Raw genomic sequence first — 18,018 nt, 5'->3', positions numbered from 1 at the left:
TCTTTCTGAACATGTTTACATGTCTTGGCAATAAATGTTAAGGTCCCACATAAAAGGGGTGTGAGCAAAAATTGAGCAATCCCAATATAAAGGGCTGTCAAGGAGCAGTCAGACTATTACCTGCTTTGGTGACGGCAAGCCCACAGTGGTAACTATGAGGTGGAGCTGTCTGTGGTTGTGCTCCCTGGCTCTGTCAGTTACCAGCCTCATCAATGTCCAGGCCAGAAAGGGTAAGACCAGGGTCATTTTGGATTCTCTGGGATCATTTTCAGGACTGGGTCAATGAGTTATTCTGCTTTATACATATGAATGTTTAATGTACAGCATTGTAGTCGGTATTTGTCAACTTACTACACTTATTAATAATGTTTATGGACTAGGTTGTAACAAGGAGGTTTCGCAGCCAGTGAGATTTCTCTAGCTTTGATAGAACACTTACAGATTTGTTTTAAGAAAATACTGTTGTCCAAATATTCTAATGAAGAAATGTTGAGAACACTGCTAATAAATTTCTCTCATATTTTGCCTCCACAGCTCGCAACCATGTCAACAGCATCTGCAGCACATGGGGCAGAGAGCACTTCAAGACCTTTGATGGGGATGTGTACCAGTTCCCCGGCCTGTGTGAGTACAACCTGGCTTCAGACTGCCAGGACTCTCAACAAGAGTTCTCAGTGCACATGAAGAGGGGAGAGGCTGGTGGAAACCCTACAGTCAGCTATGTAGTGGTCACCATCAGTGACCTTTCATTCCACCTGACTAAGACAATCGTCACTGTGAACGACGATCCGTAAGTACTAATCAAACTCTATACAGATTTCTTTGATCTGTAACTGTACTTCTCTTTTCTTGGAAGCTGATGCATTATAATCAAGATAACATATACACACATATACTGTATTTATATATATATCTCTCCCAGCATCGATATGCCATACTATAAAGCAGGAGTTCAACTGGAACGAAACGCAGTTTACATCAAGCTCCAATCCAAAGTCGGCATCGTTGTCATGTGGAACGGTGATGATGCAGTCATGGTAAAAACAAAACAAATGTTTCAATCTGCTATATTGCTGTTTCCAAACAATGAATTGAGATATGACGGGGAAAAAAAACAGATTACTTTATCATCATCAGTGAATAATGCGTTACAAAGTAACGTGTTACTGTAATTACACTACTTTTGGCAGTAACTAGTAATGAAACGAATTACTTTTTCAAATTAATAACGCAATTACAATTACTGAAATTTAAATGGGCTCGTTACTCGTTACTGGATCATCCCTTTATGATCATCCGACTTTACGTGGCGCAAGTGAATCAAAAGACTACCAACCTCCCTGGAGACTTTATTTCTCAAAAGCGACTAGCGACAAATCTGCCGTCTTTTTCTGACCATGGGAAGCAATGTTAATGTGTTGAATCCCAAAGCATTTGGCAATAAACTCGTACGGCTGATGCCGGTTTTCTCTACTTGCTTGTCAAATCCAGAAAGTCTGATGATCACAGCGCTTCCCACAGCAGGGGCCGTAGGATAGGGTCCACTTGTAATTGTTACCGGCGTACGCCGAAACTGGCCCGAGTGGGCGGAGTCAGCACTTAAATTAAAACGGGCTACTCCGCGGCGTGCATAACAAGTGCAGCACTATATATTGATATGCAAATTATCGTATGACATCATCTGGCAGCCAATAGCTACTTTCCTTGGAAAGTGATATCATCATAGTGATAATGGGTACAATGATAGATAAAATTTGACAGTTGTCTTGTCCCACACTAAAATAATATAGCTATGTGTAATAAGAGAATTGAAGCAGACATTTAAAAGTAACGCAAAAGTTACTTTCCCTAGTAACTAATTACTTTTATTATGCAGTAATTGGTAAAGTAATTAAATTACTTTTGAGAGAAGTAACTAGTAACTGTAACTAATTACTAATTTTCAGTAACTTGCCCAACACTGCCCACCGGTGATGTAGTTCCACCCTTGGGTCAGTCAGTGATTGCTGAGTGCAATTGCTACTTGAAATATGAGTGAAATTGAAGCATTTTCGTATGGGACAATGAAAGGACAGATTGACCATATATGTATGTTGCCTACTCTCCTCAGAATTAGGCTTACAAGTTATATCTTGAAATGTAGTAACTGTAATTGTCCTGTTTTTACTCAATACAGTACAAAATATAAGAACTACAATACGCAATAAATACAATCCGTACATTACACAATGTACACTACAATACAGTTTATAATACAATATACAATATATTATACAATATTGTATAATATGTGATGAGCACACCTAGCCGTGCTCATCACTAAATATTACTCCGCCATATTATCATACAATATATTTAAATATAACGCTACCCTAACTCTGTTCAGCCTTGAGGTTACCAGACACTCTGGCATCCTCCATCAGCTGTGCCGGTGAGTGGGTGACACGGCGCTACTAGCTTAAAAATACATGTGAAGTTCGCGGACGTAGTAGCTAAATCTGTCCATGGAAAAATTATTTTTTTCAGCAGATATCTTAGTTACAACAAGATTGAGCTAGCAAGGCAGTTTTGTGTTTATATGTGTGGTATTTATTCAGTTTGGGAAATCCCACGATCTCTAGAAAGCATTAGCTCAAGTTGGCTGGCTGACTCAACAGGGACTAGAAATCGTCTCTGTTGCTAGGTCGTTACTAAGGCTCCGCCTACTTGCTGGAGTAGTAAACTAGGTTCCATTACATAGGAGTCTACTGACGTGACTGATTGTTTTCCAGTTATTAGTCAGACCCCATATATTTCCAGGGAAACGGAGATAATACTAGCAAAAAGTTTTTTTATTTTGAGAGCGAATTGCCCCACAATATGAATACATTTTGTTTATATCTTTTATTTTGTTGGTAACTGTTGTATAATCGCAATATTACAGTCGAGGGTGTGCTTTACCGTCATTATTGGCACTTCAGTGATGCTTACGGACCTCGGCGCTGACCGCATCACTGTGTGCCAATAATGACGGTAAAGCACACCCTCTCGTGTAATATTGCTTACAACACCAGGAGCGTGAGTGTTATGAATAATATAAATGCTAAATGATAAGTGATATATGGTATTGCACAGTAGGTAAGGGGTAATATGATACAAGTAGTCAACACTGACGGCACAGTGGTAGTGCAGTGATGATTGCAATAACAGTACAACTGTACAATAACTACAGTGTCTTGTGGTTAGAGGTTTGCCCAAAAATTCTCCATTGACTCTCACTTCAACACATCAACCCAGTCTGATGTCTCCAAGTGTGTAGCGTGTGTAGACTATTATGTTACCTTACCTATGATAACTTTAACTGTATTGCTTTACCACTGAGTCCCCATTCATTGTCAAGGCCGCCCCCCTAGCGGCACAAAGTCAACGTTACAGTGTGACTAACGAACTAACGGACGGAGACCGATCCATAGTCCCCCTTTGGTGGGGGACAAAAACAGTTATCAGCCCCTTGCTAAAATGTAAAGGCTGATAGACTTTCTTAATTCCCTCTATCATCCATAATACAATTAGAATTGTATTATGGATGGATAAAGTGAAATGTTGCCAAAACCATGGTTAAAAGACTTAATGTTCCCATTGCTGTGTCTGTTTCAGGTGGAACTGGATCCTGAGTATGCCAATCACACTTGTGGACTTTGTGGAGACTTCAATGGTGTTCCTGTCTACAATGAGTTCATTCATAATGGTTGGTTATTTTCTTTATGTATTCATGTATTCACTGTATTGTCAAACACATACTGCACATTATTTTATATTCAGTCATCTTTGGCATCTGATGCTATGAATCCAATTATATGCAGATCGAAAAATGACCCCCATTGAGTTTGGCAATAGACAGAAAGTCCATCGTCCTAATGATGACTGTGAAGATCCCTATGAAGAGGAAGATGAACCACTAGATGCTGTGACTGTGCCGGACACATGCAAGGAGTTTGTGAGTTTGAAATCTGTCCAGTGTGACCAGTAGAGATGTAGTATTATGATATGCTTCGACTCAGTAACTTTGCCTCTATTTTATCTTCCATTTATCCCTTTTTAGCGAAGCACCTGTGAGAAGATGCTGGGCTCGGAGTCCTGGAGCCCCTGCACCGCCCTGCTGAACCCTGAGCCTTACATCCAGGCCTGTGTGCAGGACATGTGTGGCTGTAGCAACCACACAGATGACTTCTGTGTCTGCAGCACACTGTCAGAGTATTCCCGTCAGTGTTCCCATGCTGGAGGGCAGCCGCCCCACTGGAGGACGCCTCAGTTCTGTGGTATTGTGTTGTTACATACTTTTTCCACTGTTTTTCTTTCTTTTTTCTGCCCTTTCTCTTTATTCCTTAGCTTTTCTACATTTCTGCCTGACTCTTTTCCTTTTATCTTTCTTATTTATCAGTATTATTTTTACTTATTTATTTGTTAATATTGTTTTGTTTTGTTTTTTAACTCTTGTTTGAGTTTTGTGTCTGAGTTGCCTATATTACATTGTAATTATGTACAATGTTTGTTTTGTTAAAGGAGACACTCCATAATCCTGTTGGGGTTTCTTTGGTCTTCCTTGCACATGCTCTTCATGATTTCTGATCACTTGTGTGTTTGTTTTCATTGGTATATATTATGGGTATTTTGTATGAACTACACTTTTGTGGTTAATAAAATAAAAAATGAAAAAAAAACATGGCCAAAATGTTATTATGATTATTAAATCTTTCTTTATGGAGCTGTATTTAATCGTACCATATCCTCACTCCTCATGAGGTTAATTTATGTTCCTGTTACAGCAAAGCAGTGCCCATTCAACATGGTGTATGAAGAGAGTGGTTCCCCTTGCATGGATACTTGCACATACTCAGACACAAGCTCTCTGTGTGAGGAGCACAAAATGGACGGCTGCTTCTGCCCTGATGGTTAGTCCTGCACACACATCTCTTGCTGTGTAGTAAAAAAAAAAAGTGTTTACTATTTCCCCTTTTATTACCTTTAAATATACAATCTGTCACCTAAAAATGTTAATGTAAACTATGTCTACTTCAGGAACGGTGTTTGATGATATTTCCAAGAGAGGATGTATCCCTCAGTCTGAGTGTCAGTGCAAGCATGATAAAGTCTACAACACTGGGGAGGTTTACAGACAGGACAGAGAGGAATGGTATGTCAAATGTTTCATAATATAAATAATATATATTCTCTGCTTTGCTGAATTATGTGTATGACATTCTTCAACACAACTTTGCCTCTATTTTTTCCTCCATTTATCCCTTTTATCCCCTTTCTAAACTACCTCAAATCGTTTTGCTTGTTTCAGTACGTGTTATGAGGGTAGATGGTCTTGTAAGAGCCTAAAAAGTCCTGCTACATGTGCAGTTGAAGAGGGTTCACATGTAACTACCTTTGACGGGAAAGCCTACACCTTCCATGGAGACTGTTATTACACCCTAGCTAAGGTGGAAAGCAAGGTGAATGAGTTATTTTAGTTCTTAGTTCTTACTAACAGTAAACATATGGAATCCAATTCATTTAATTGTTGCTTACACTGTGTATGTTTCAGGATGATGTGAGTCCAAAGTTTACCATCTTGGCCCAGTTGGTGCCGTGTGTGAGCCACGAGTTTGACACTTGTCTTAAGACCCTTAAGGTCCTGCTGAACAATGACAGGAACAATGTAAGTTGTAGCCTGTTATCTGAAAAAGATTATATTTAGTCACAAATCAATTTACACTGTTCATATATGCAACTTTCTGATGAGCATTGGTGTTTTTCTGCAGGTGTTAGTGTTTACTGCTGATGGAAAGGCAAGGCATAACATGCAGGTCATCAGTTTGCCCTACCACACAGGTAGGATATATGGTCATATAAAAGGAAAGTCTGCAAGAAACTGAATGAAACTTTAGAAATTCTGTATGAAACAAGAGGTGCATTCTGTAAACAGTTATCTATTATTTTCACCTTTCATTTGTACAACAACAACATCAGCAAACTGTCATACTATTTTGTATTTTCCTTTATTCATAGGTGACATCAACATATTCCAGGCTTCATCCTTTCACATCTTGCTCCAGACCAGTTTTGGGTTGCAGATCCAGATCCAGCATGTTCCTGTCATGCAAGTCTACGTCACCCTGGAACAGAGCTACAAGACAAAGACGCGTGGTACGTTTTTACATTTGTTGTGTCCCTGTAAAGTATGTCACAGTGCATTATGTATGCAATAAGATACAATATAGGTATTACAAAACATATATATATGTATGTATTATTTGTCTGCTGAGGATGATAATATTAGTGATGAAGAAGATAATGGTGATGATTTATTAGCCTGTCAGGAAATTCTTTTTGCCTCATACAGCTGTCAGATACGGAAGCCGAGAACGGCCGTGCTTGCAATTATTTTTTTTAATGTCGTTATGTCGAGATCACGAGTTAATTATCTCGTTATCTCGAGATAACAAAGCTCGTTTTCTCGAGATAATTTATCATGAGAAAACGACTTTTGTTTTCTCGAGATCACGGGATAATATGGAGAACTCGAAAGAGTCTCTGGTTCATTTGATCACACCTGATTTCAGCCTTCAAGATCACTGCCATGACTGTCGGGGAGGATTCATAACTGAACAGGAAGCATAAATGTGTAGTTTTGTTTGCTGCAGTTACATTTCCAGCTTAAAAATCAGTTGCTACAGTTGTCAAGACGCCCTATGTATGCTGGCATGGCACTCCTGATCTCTGATAAACATTATAAGTAATAGGAGGAAACGACATTTTGTTTTCTCGTGATAACGGGTTGATTATCTCGTTATCTCGAGATAACAAAACTCGTTTTTTCGAGATAACGAGATAATTAACTCGTGATCTCGAGATAACGGCATTAAAAAAATAATTGTAAGCACGGCCGTTCTCGGCTTCCGTAGTCAGATAAGAAAAGTCTAGTCTAGTCTAGTTTATTTATATAGCACTTCATCATAAGCATGTCTCAAAGAGCTTTACATACCATCATATACAGTACATGTCATATACTGTACATACTACATGATATATACACATCATATACATCCAATACTACATCATATAAACAGTTCATATACATCATTAACTACATCATATACATACTACTGTATAGATCATATACTACCTCATACATCATTTTACTGTCATCATACACATCATATACCATACTACACACGAACACACTCATGCCTATGGACAATTTAGGCTCCTCAATCCACCTGACTTGATCTGACAGCACAGAAACACACCACATGTATCAGCACACATTTTATTGGTAAACATATTCAAGACTACAACAGAGTAGATATATTTGGTACTATGCTTTACTGAATCAACAGTCTCACTTCTATTTGGTCAGTAGTGCTGAACAGGCTCACAAATGAGCTTAATCATGGTTTTTGTTTGTTTTAGGTTTATGTGGGAACTACAATATGGTCCTGTCTGATGACATGAAGACCCCTCAGGGGATAGTGGAGGGTACAGCATCTTCTTTTGGTAACTCCTGGAAGTCTAACCTTAACTGCCAAGACAGAGAGGAGAGACTGGAGGACCCCTGTTCCCTCAGCAAGGAAAATGGTATGCTGCACCTTCACTAGGTCATCATGATCTCTAGTCATACAGTGACAGCTTTTTCTATTTTTCTTTTGGTGTGTTTCTTTTTTTTGGTCCAGTGTGTCTCTTTGATTGTGATTCCCTGCTTGACACTGTTGTTACTTCAAGTCCGCAAGTATGTAATGTATAAGCTGTAATGTAAACATACATACAAAATACTCTTCATCTGCCCCCAGAGAGGTACGCTGAACACTGGTGCTCCTTGCTAAGAAACCCAAAAAGTACTCTCGCCCAGTGCCATGCAATGGTTGATCCTGAGATGTACTACAAGGTATCACACAGTTTTTCTGGTTCTGTCTCATTTGATTAAATTCTGTTGGGATTGCAATGCCCTAAAAAAAGCTTCTTATCTTCTGCAGCGATGCACCTATGCTAGCTGTAACTGTGACAAGAGTGAGGCCTGCCTGTGTGCCGTCTTCTCCTCCTATGCGCGAGCCTGTGCATCAAAGGGAGTGTTCCTGACAGACTGGAGAGAGAAAGTGTGTGGTAAGGATTTCACAATATTATGCAGTGGTGTAGTTGATAGATTATTTCCTAAGCTTTTATTAAACCTGTGTTGTTAGACTATGAATTAACCATTCCCTCATATCTGACACAAAACAGATAAATACACAAGGAGTTGCCCAGCGTCTCAGACTTTCTCCTATAAGATTCAGCGATGCCTGCTGACATGCAGATCACTAGGCTCAGAGCAGCAGAGCTGCACGTCCAACTTCTTGCCCGTGGATGGCTGCTCCTGCCCTGAGGGTCGCTACCTGGATGACAGCGGCATCTGCGTGCCCATGGCAAAATGTCCCTGCTATCATGATGGAGCCCACATCAAGCCAGGAAAGTCCATCAGTATCAACGATGAGCACTGGTTAGTTACTGCTGACATCTCACTTTGAAAATTCCTGGACTAAGGATTTTCAGCATCTATAAAAATAAACAAACACCTATATAAGGTGTACAGAAATTGAATTATTTTTAAGTCCCTTTGTGTTGCATTTTATATCTTTGATATCTTTCTAGTGTGTGCACCAATGGCAAGCTTCATTGCCGTTCTTGGAAAGCTCGCTCATCAAGTAAGTGTGTTTTTTTGTTTGTTTGTTTTTTGGCAGTGTTACATAAGCACATTAGATTATATGATTTTAGTTGACAGGACATTTCTTTCAGTAAAATCTAATGTCTTCTTCTGTTTCAGCATGTCCTTCTCCGAAGGTTTTCTTCAACTGCTCCACTGCAGGAACAGGAGAGCAGCAGTGTGCTCAAACCTGTAGAAATCTGGACAGTGACTACTGTGTGAGTTGAATTCTCTGCTGTATCTAAGTCAACCTCTCATCCATAAATAACTAGGCTTAATATTTATTTCCTCAACTTACTTTAGTACTTAAGTTTACTAGCGCAATATTTTTAAGATGTAACCCACTGTCTCTAGTTAGTTTCTAGAGAGTTTGTTCAGCATATAAACATTATCAGTAGCTTAACGGTCAGTAATTTTTGCCCTTTTTCCTCTCTGTGATCTTTCTGTCCTCCCAGGATGCCACAGAGTGTAAATCTGGCTGTCAGTGTCCAAGTGGCCTCATTGATGATGGCAAAGGTTCCTGTGTGAAAGAACATGAATGTCCATGCTACCATGACGGGTTTCCCTATGCCCCTGGGACACAAATCTCAATTCAGTGCAATAACTGGTATGATCTTGTTTTGATAAGACGTATAGTATGATAAACACATTCTGTCATATCTGCCTGAATATTTTAATCCATTATAATATTCAAAACTTTTTTTTTAACTCCTATCTTACACTTCTAGTACCTGCAAGAGTGGGAATTGGGAGTGCACTGAAAAAAAATGCCCGGGAACATGCATAATTTATGGAAGTGGTCATTACAATACTTTTGATCAGCGTACATACGGGTTTCATGGCGATTGTGGCTATATTGCTATCAAGGTAAACAATGCATGACAAAACCATACACACAAACATTATGCTCACCTTATCAATTCATAGATATATATTTCTAGAATGCTAATTTTGTGTTAATCCTGAATGTGACGAGGGCTGAAAGCCAGTGAAGAAATTATTACTTGAAAAAATACTCATGCTGACTCATGCCAAAATTTAGCTATATTGATGTCCCTTCATTTTAAGAGGAAAGCTTTTCATAATTATGATTATGAATGAAAAGTTTAGATAACTAAATGGTCTAGCCTTTCTTAGTTAGATGTCTTAGACAAATTAGACGTAACACTGCAGCATTCAGAAGCATATCCTCTTAATAAATGATCAAATTGCAAAATATTACACACCACTAAAGATGAATCAAAATCGGCATCTTCAGAATGTGCACTCTAATAATGTTCAAAACTGAAGTGTGATGTGATTTGGTGTCTTGGTCTCTGTCATCTACAAAACAAACATCTTTTTGTGTTAAAGAACAAATGTGGCAATAAGACAGTACAGGACAACTTCCTAGTTGTCACAGAAAATAAACCATGTGGATCTACAGGCACCACTTGCTCCAAATACGTCAGAATTCAACTGGGGGTAAGACTTCATGGCAAACTAAAGTGAATTGAGATCAAATCAATCAAGCGGTTTCTCAAACTGCAGTTTTTACATTGCAATTTAAAAGTAACTGAATTCTCCTTAACATTACAGAGAACAGAAATCAGACTGTTAAAGGGAAAATATGAGGTGGAGGACCTGGGAGATGGCGCTCATATTAAGTACAAGATAAGGAATCTTGGCTTGTATCTGGTCATTGAATCTGCTATTGGTCTGACAGTGCTGTGGGATCGCAAAACCACCGTGCGCATCATCCTTGAACCACACCACAGCGTGAGTCACATTTTAAGTCTACTTTAAATACTTAAGTGAATATAAATGAGTGCCGTTCAAGATTTTTAAGATTTAAGCATTTCAAGAAATGTTTAGAGCTGGAGCAACAAGTTGGGTAAGTACCATACTTTCTACTAATCTGTAGTCCAGCTGTCTTTGCAGATCATTTCTTGAATGCTAATCATAAAGCTTTATCGTAGAATTGTACCTTTAATGTGAGACATACCATACATTGTTTTACCATTACAATTTAAATCATTATAAGCATTAGATATTTCAAATCCTAAAAAGAGATTGGGATATGTGATTTAAAGTAGATTAGCTACCTGGAATATATTGTTATTGGCAAGGACACATTTCATATATACCGTAGCTGTTGGTATATGTGGCTTGTGTAAGCTCAGATTCCATGAGGTATATTCTGTTTATTAATGTGTACAGGGATGTCCATGCCTGGAAAATACTCATTCTTTATAATAAATAGTATTCACCTGGAATACTGTGCACATGTTAATGAACTCATTGTGTCCTTTTATCTTGCTGTACAGGGAGAGGTATGTGGCCTGTGTGGAGATTTTGATGGAGACGGACAGAATGACTTCACCACCCAGGGTCAGATCACAGTGAGCAATCCCTTAGAGTTTGCAAACAGCTGGAAAGTGTCCAGCAGTTGCCTAGACGCAGTAGCAAACATTGACCCTTGTGGAGCAAGACCCAATCGACATTACTGGGCTAAAATACAATGCAACATTATAAAAGGAGATACTTTCAAAAACTGCCACAGAAAGGTAAAATGCATAAATTTTTCTGATGTATCATTCTTGGTGTTTAATGGTTAAAAAACAGCTTTCAAAAACAATTCCATAATGCCATTTGAATGACTGTACAGGTAGACCCTGCTCCATTTTATGAAAACTGTGTGAAAGACTCATGTGCCTGTGACACTGGGGGAGACTGTGAGTGTTTCTGCACAGCAGTAGCAGCTTATGCTCAGGCTTGCAATGAAGCTGGTGAATGTGTTGCATGGAGAACCCCAGAAATCTGTCGTAAGTAAACAATAATTTTACCTTTAGGCTAAGCCAAACCAATTAGCAGTTCAATGGGCACCAAGTGAGATTTTGAAAAAAAAAAGTGAAAAAACAAAACAAACATCTACAAGATATGCAAAAATGAAAATCAAAAGCAGTCATTTGTCAATGGCAAACAGATTATACATGTACCTTTTTCTATTTCCATAGTAAATGTCCTTTTGAATAGTTTGATACTTGAAATTTATACATGGTCCGAAACCAAACTTAATTAAGGATACCATAATAATTGGAACAGAGATAAAATACTTGACTCCTTGGGAACCAGCTGTTGTACTTTTGTAAATATTATATATATTATATGTAAAATTTCATGTATAAAAATTGAAATCATTCATGTACTAAATTGTCATGGTTTATTTTAGTTTAAGGTTTATTTTACTGTGATTTCAGTGTAATATAATTAACCAAAATATATCGTATATACGTATATTGTATAAATATATTGGCAATTGTGATAGTGTTTATTTCTTCTCTTACTCAACTTACCTGGAGGCAACTCCAAAAATATAATTAAAGGGCTACCAAAATGAACATGAAGGTTGTTCATGCTGATTTGTGGTTCTGGGTTACTACGCTATAGATGCATATGCAGTGCCAGTGTAGCCCACAGAGGCTGCCGCTGTAGCTTACATGCACCTCTCTAAAAATGTAACTGCACATAGGGCGATGCAAAACCGCAATAACTGTGATTGGCTTGCTTGGGCCGCTTCGTATTTCCTTCTACCTGTATCCGGTTGGTGTAGTAGTGAAAACAACATGGAGCAGGTCAAAGAGAGACAAGACAAGGATCCAAGGATTGCAAATATGTTATTTGTACCACACCTCATCCCCAAATTATAAAGATTAACAGATGTCATTGAATTTGTGGCGAAAAATATCCCAGAACATGGGTTTCAGAGAATGTAAACACGACTGCATCTGTTGTTATACCTTCTGTGCTATAATAATATAAATGCTCGCACCGTCATAGACACCTACACCATAGATGCAGCTTTGTTCACTATGTAACACTTCTGGGTACGTTGATTGTGGAAATACTCCTTGTCATTATATAAATGAAATGAAATTTGCATTGTCTGATAAGTGCTCGGTCAGGATGATTAGAATATTTTTTATGGCTTATGATGTGAGTCATTTTAAATCAAGTTTTGTTTTATTCAGATAGAAAATTAACTTGCATCTTTCCCACTTAGCTGTCTTTTGTGATTACTACAATGGCCCAAATGAATGCAAGTGGCACTACAGCCCTTGCCACACACCTTGCTACAAGACCTGTTTGCACCCAGAAGGAATATGTGGCAACTCTATACCCCTCCTGGAAGGTACATTTTACACATTGTTTTACCTTGTTCCTGTTTAGTTAGCATTACGTTAAAATCTAAAATTCTGAACTGATAGAGAAAACTGTACTACTTGGCTTACTTTTCTGTGTGACAAAATAAGTACAGTAATCCAAAGACCACCAACCCAACACCAGTGTCTAACATAACATTAACTATATCACTAAATATATCACTACTTAAACTGATTATGCTGGGATTGTTACAGGCTGTTACCCAGTATGCCCAGAAGATAAGCCCATATTTGATGAGGGAAAGCAGATATGTGTTGAGAAGTGTCCTGGATGCTTTTACAATGAGACAGCATATGAGGAAAATGAAGTTATTTACAATGTGACTGACAACTTGGGGATGTGCTACTATGCAATTTGCATCAATGCAACAGTGATATATACAAATGAAACATGTGGCACAACTACCCCACCATCAATAACAACAACATCCACCATGATCACCACCACTTCAACACCTTATACAACATCAACAACAAGAAGCACTACAACAAATTCTTCAACTGTATCTACCACCACACCAACAGCACCCCCTACTACAACAAAAGTGACATCACCCACCACTGTTGTGACAACCACTTTTTCACCTGAGACAACTACAACAGGCAGCACAACTAAGTTGACAACCCATTCAACTACACCCCGTACTACGACTGAAAAAACTCCAACGCCAACTCCCTCTATAGCCACACCCACCGCAAGTGTTACGACAACACACAGTGTACCCACTACTACTCCTTGTATTACAATTTGTGAATGGTCAGAATGGTATAATGTGCATGATCCCATAAAAGACAAAAGTGACTGGGAAACATATGAGAACATCACAAACAGTGGTAAACAAGTCTGTGAAAATCCAAGGGACATTGAATGTAGAGCAAAAGACCATCCTCTTATAGACCTAGATGACTTTGTGAGTGCTACTCACCAAGTTGTTACTTGTGATGTAACATATGGTTTGATATGTAGAAAAGAGGATCAGCTTAGGCCGCCGCGAAAGTGCTTCGACTATAAAATCAGAGTAGAATGTTGTATATGTGAAGGGCCAACCACTACACATACACCAACAGGCAGCACTACAACTAAGTCTACTACCACACCAACTGCACCTCCTACTACAACTGAAGAGCCAACCACAACCACTACTGTTGTGACAACAACCACTTCACCGCATACACCAACAGGCAGCACTACAACTAAGTCTACTACCACACCAACTGCACCTCCTACTACAACTGAAGAGCCAACCACAACCACTACTGTTGTGACAACAACCACTTCACCGCATACACCAACAGGCAGCACTACAACTAAGTCTACTACCACACCAACTGCACCTCCTACTACAACTGAAGCACCAACCACAACCACTACTGTTGTGACAACAACCACTTCACCGCATACACCAACAGGCAGCACTACAACTAAGTCTACTACCACACCAACTGCACCTCCTACTACAACTGAAGAGCCAACCACAACCACTACTGTTGTGACAACAACCACTTCACCGCATGCACCAACAGGCAGCACTACAACTAAGTCTACTACCACACCAACTGCACCTCCTACTACAACTGAAGAGCCAACCACAACCACTACTGTTGTGACAACAACCACTTCAGCGCATACACCAACAGGCAGCACTACAACTAAGTCTACTACCACACCAACTGCACCTCCTACTACAACTGAAGAGCCAACCACAACCACTACTGTTGTGACAACAACCACTTCAGCGCATACACCAACAGGCAGCACTACAACTAAGTCTACTACCACACCAACTGCACCTCCTACTACAACTGAAGAGCCAACCACAACCACTACTGTTGTGACAACAACCACTTCACTGCATACACCAACAGGCAGCACTACAACTAAGTCTACTACCACACCAACTGCACCTCCTACTACAACTGAAGAGCCAACCACAGCCACTTCACCGCATACACCAACAGGTAGCACTACAACTAAGTCCACTACCAGACCAACTGCACCTCCTACAACAACTGAAGAGCCAACCACAACCACTACTGTTGTGACAACAACCACTTCACCGCATACACCAACAGGCAGCACTACAACTAAGTCTACTACCACACCAACTGCACCTCCTACTACAACTGAAGAGCCAACCACAACCTCTACTGTTGTGACAACCATTTCACCGCATACACCAACAGGCAGCACTACAACTAAGTCTACTACCACACCAACTGCACCTCCTACTACAACTGAAGAGCCAACCACAACCACTACTGTTGTGACAACAACCACTTCAGCGCATACACCAACAGGCAGCACTACAACTAAGTCTACTACCACACCAACTGCACCTCCTACTACAACTGAAGAGCCAACCACAACCACTACTGTTGTGACAGCAACCACTTCACCGCATACATCAACAGGCAGCACTACAACTAAGTCTACTACCACACCAACTGCACCTCCTACTACAACTGAAGAGCCAACCACAACCTCTACTGTTGTGACAACAACCACTTCACCGCATACACCAACAGGCAGCACTACAACTAAGTCTACTACCACACCAGCTGCACCTCCTACTACAACTGAAGAGCCAACCACAACCACTACTGTTGTGACAACAACCACTTCACCGCATACACCAACAGGCAGCACTACAACTAAGTCTACTACCACACCAACTGCACCTCCTACTACAACTGAAGAGCCAACCACAACCACTACTGTTGTGACAACAACCACTTCACCGCATACACCAACAGGCAGCACTACAACTAAGTCTACTACCACACCAACTGCACCTCCTACTACAACTGAAGAGCCAACCACAACCACTACTGTTGTGACAACAACCACTTCAGCGCATACACCAACAGGCAGCACTACAACTAAGTCTACTACCACACCAACTGCACCTCCTACTACAACTGAAGAGCCAACCACAACCACTACTGTTGTGACAACAACCACTTCACTGCATACACCAACAGGCAGCACTACAACTAAGTCTACTACCACACCAACTGCACCTCCTACTACAACTGAAGAGCCAACCACAGCCACTTCACCGCATACACCAACAGGTAGCACTACAACTAAGTCCACTACCAGACCAACTGCACCTCCTACAACAACTGAAGAGCCAACCACAACCACTACTGTTGTGACAACAACCACTTCACCGCATACACCAACAGGCAGCACTACAACTAAGTCTACTACCACACCAACTGCACCTCCTACTACAACTGAAGAGCCAACCACAACCTCTACTGTTGTGACAACCATTTCACCGCATACACCAACAGGCAGCACTACAACTAAGTCTACTACCACACCAACTGCACCTCCTACTACAACTGAAGAGCCAACCACAACCACTACTGTTGTGACAACAACCACTTCAGCGCATACACCAACAGGCAGCACTACAACTAAGTCTACTACCACACCAACTGCACCTCCTACTACAACTGAAGAGCCAACCACAACCACTACTGTTGTGACAGCAACCACTTCACCGCATACATCAACAGGCAGCACTACAACTAAGTCTACTACCACACCAACTGCACCTCCTACTACAACTGAAGAGCCAACCACAACCTCTACTGTTGTGACAACAACCACTTCACCGCATACACCAACAGGCAGCACTACAACTAAGTCTACTACCACACCAACTGCACCTCCTACTACAACTGAAGAGCCAACCACAACCACTACTGTTGTGACAACAACCACTTCACCGCATACACCAACAGGCAGCACTACAACTAAGTCTACTACCACACCAACTGCACCTCCTACAACAACTGAAGAGCCAACCACAACCACTACTGTTGTGACAACAACCACTTCAGCGCATACACCAACAGGCAGCACTACAACTAAGTCTACTACCACACCAACTGCACCTCCTACTACAACTGAAGAGCCAACCACAACCACTACTGTTGTGACAACAACCACTTCACCGCATACACCAACAGGCAGCACTACAACTAAGTCTACTACCACACCAACTGCACCTCCTAAAACAACTGAAGAGCCAATTACTTTTTCAACAACATTTTCAGTTGTCGCTAGTGGCCCTGTTATCACTGGCAATACTACTACACCATTAACAACTACAACTGCACCCCCTACTACAACTAAGGAGGCAACATCGACCCCTATTGTGGTGACAACAACCACTTCACCGCATACACCAACAGGCAGCACTACAACTAAGTCTACTACCACACCAACTGCACCTACTACTACAACTGAAGAGCCAACCACAACCACCACTGTTGTGACAACAACCACTTCACCGCATACACCAACAGGCAGCACTACAACTAAGTCTACTACCACACCAACTGCACCTCCTACTACAACTGAAGAGCCAACCACAACCACTACTGTTGTGACAACAACCACTTCACCGCATACACCAACAGGCAGCACTACAACTAAGTCTACTACCACACCAACTGCACCTCCTACTACAACTGAAGAGCCAACCACAACCACTACTGTTGTGACAACAACCACTTCACCGCATACACCAACAGGCAGCACTACAACTAAGTCTACTACCACACCAACTGCACCTCCTACTACAACTGAAGAGCCAACCACAACCACTACTGTTGTGACAACAACCACTTCACCGCATACACCAACAGGCAGCACTACAACTAAGTCTACTACCACACCAACTGCACCTCCTACTACAACTGAAGAGCCAACCACAACCACTACTGTTGTGACAACAACCACTTCACTGCATACACCAACAGGCAGCACTACAACTAAGTCTACTACCACACCAACTGCAACTCCTACTACAACTGAAGAGCCAACCACAGCCACTTCACCGCATACACCAACAGGTAGCACTACAACTAAGTCCACTACCAGACCAACTGCACCTCCTACAACAACTGAAGAGCCAACCACAACCACTACTGTTGTGACAACAACCACTTCACCGCATACACCAACAGGCAGCACTACAACTAAGTCTACTACCACACCAACTGCACCTCCTACTACAACTGAAGAGCCAACCACAACCACTACTGTTGTGACAACAACCACTTCACCGCATACACCAACAGGCAGCACTACAA

At 40.8% G+C, this 18,018-nt stretch overlaps 1 protein-coding gene across 1 annotated transcript in view; it reads left to right on the top strand.

The window, feature by feature from the left end:
* Positions 1 to 18,018, top strand: part of muc2.1 (mucin 2.1) — a 31,013-nt gene that overhangs the window by 1,858 nt on the left and 11,137 nt on the right. Inside the window, exons 2-28 of the mRNA XM_071529066.1 lie at positions 109 to 236; positions 535 to 790; positions 923 to 1,037; positions 3,637 to 3,727; positions 3,843 to 3,976; positions 4,082 to 4,303; positions 4,811 to 4,931; positions 5,059 to 5,173; positions 5,330 to 5,468; positions 5,573 to 5,686; positions 5,790 to 5,859; positions 6,037 to 6,174; positions 7,441 to 7,605; positions 7,818 to 7,912; positions 8,001 to 8,127; positions 8,245 to 8,500; positions 8,653 to 8,705; positions 8,825 to 8,922; positions 9,160 to 9,311; positions 9,433 to 9,571; positions 10,058 to 10,168; positions 10,283 to 10,462; positions 11,011 to 11,250; positions 11,352 to 11,508; positions 12,747 to 12,875; positions 13,102 to 13,318; positions 13,418 to 14,363. Of these exons, the coding sequence (XP_071385167.1) occupies positions 109 to 236; positions 535 to 790; positions 923 to 1,037; positions 3,637 to 3,727; positions 3,843 to 3,976; positions 4,082 to 4,303; positions 4,811 to 4,931; positions 5,059 to 5,173; positions 5,330 to 5,468; positions 5,573 to 5,686; positions 5,790 to 5,859; positions 6,037 to 6,174; positions 7,441 to 7,605; positions 7,818 to 7,912; positions 8,001 to 8,127; positions 8,245 to 8,500; positions 8,653 to 8,705; positions 8,825 to 8,922; positions 9,160 to 9,311; positions 9,433 to 9,571; positions 10,058 to 10,168; positions 10,283 to 10,462; positions 11,011 to 11,250; positions 11,352 to 11,508; positions 12,747 to 12,875; positions 13,102 to 13,318; positions 13,418 to 14,363 (4,708 nt within the window). The remainder of the gene's footprint in view (positions 1 to 108; positions 237 to 534; positions 791 to 922; positions 1,038 to 3,636; positions 3,728 to 3,842; positions 3,977 to 4,081; positions 4,304 to 4,810; positions 4,932 to 5,058; positions 5,174 to 5,329; positions 5,469 to 5,572; positions 5,687 to 5,789; positions 5,860 to 6,036; positions 6,175 to 7,440; positions 7,606 to 7,817; positions 7,913 to 8,000; positions 8,128 to 8,244; positions 8,501 to 8,652; positions 8,706 to 8,824; positions 8,923 to 9,159; positions 9,312 to 9,432; positions 9,572 to 10,057; positions 10,169 to 10,282; positions 10,463 to 11,010; positions 11,251 to 11,351; positions 11,509 to 12,746; positions 12,876 to 13,101; positions 13,319 to 13,417; positions 14,364 to 18,018) is intronic.

Source organism: Centroberyx affinis, unplaced genomic scaffold, assembly GCF_046629955.1.
Source record: "Centroberyx affinis isolate AG114_WGS23_722 - 3 ecotype Tasmania unplaced genomic scaffold, CSIRO-AGI_Caff_v1 ptg001762l_1, whole genome shotgun sequence".
In the NCBI taxonomy this organism is placed as follows: Eukaryota; Metazoa; Chordata; class Actinopteri; order Beryciformes; family Berycidae; genus Centroberyx; species Centroberyx affinis.
Note: the sequence above shows the minus strand (reverse complement) of the source record. Positions and strands in the feature narration are given on the sequence as shown.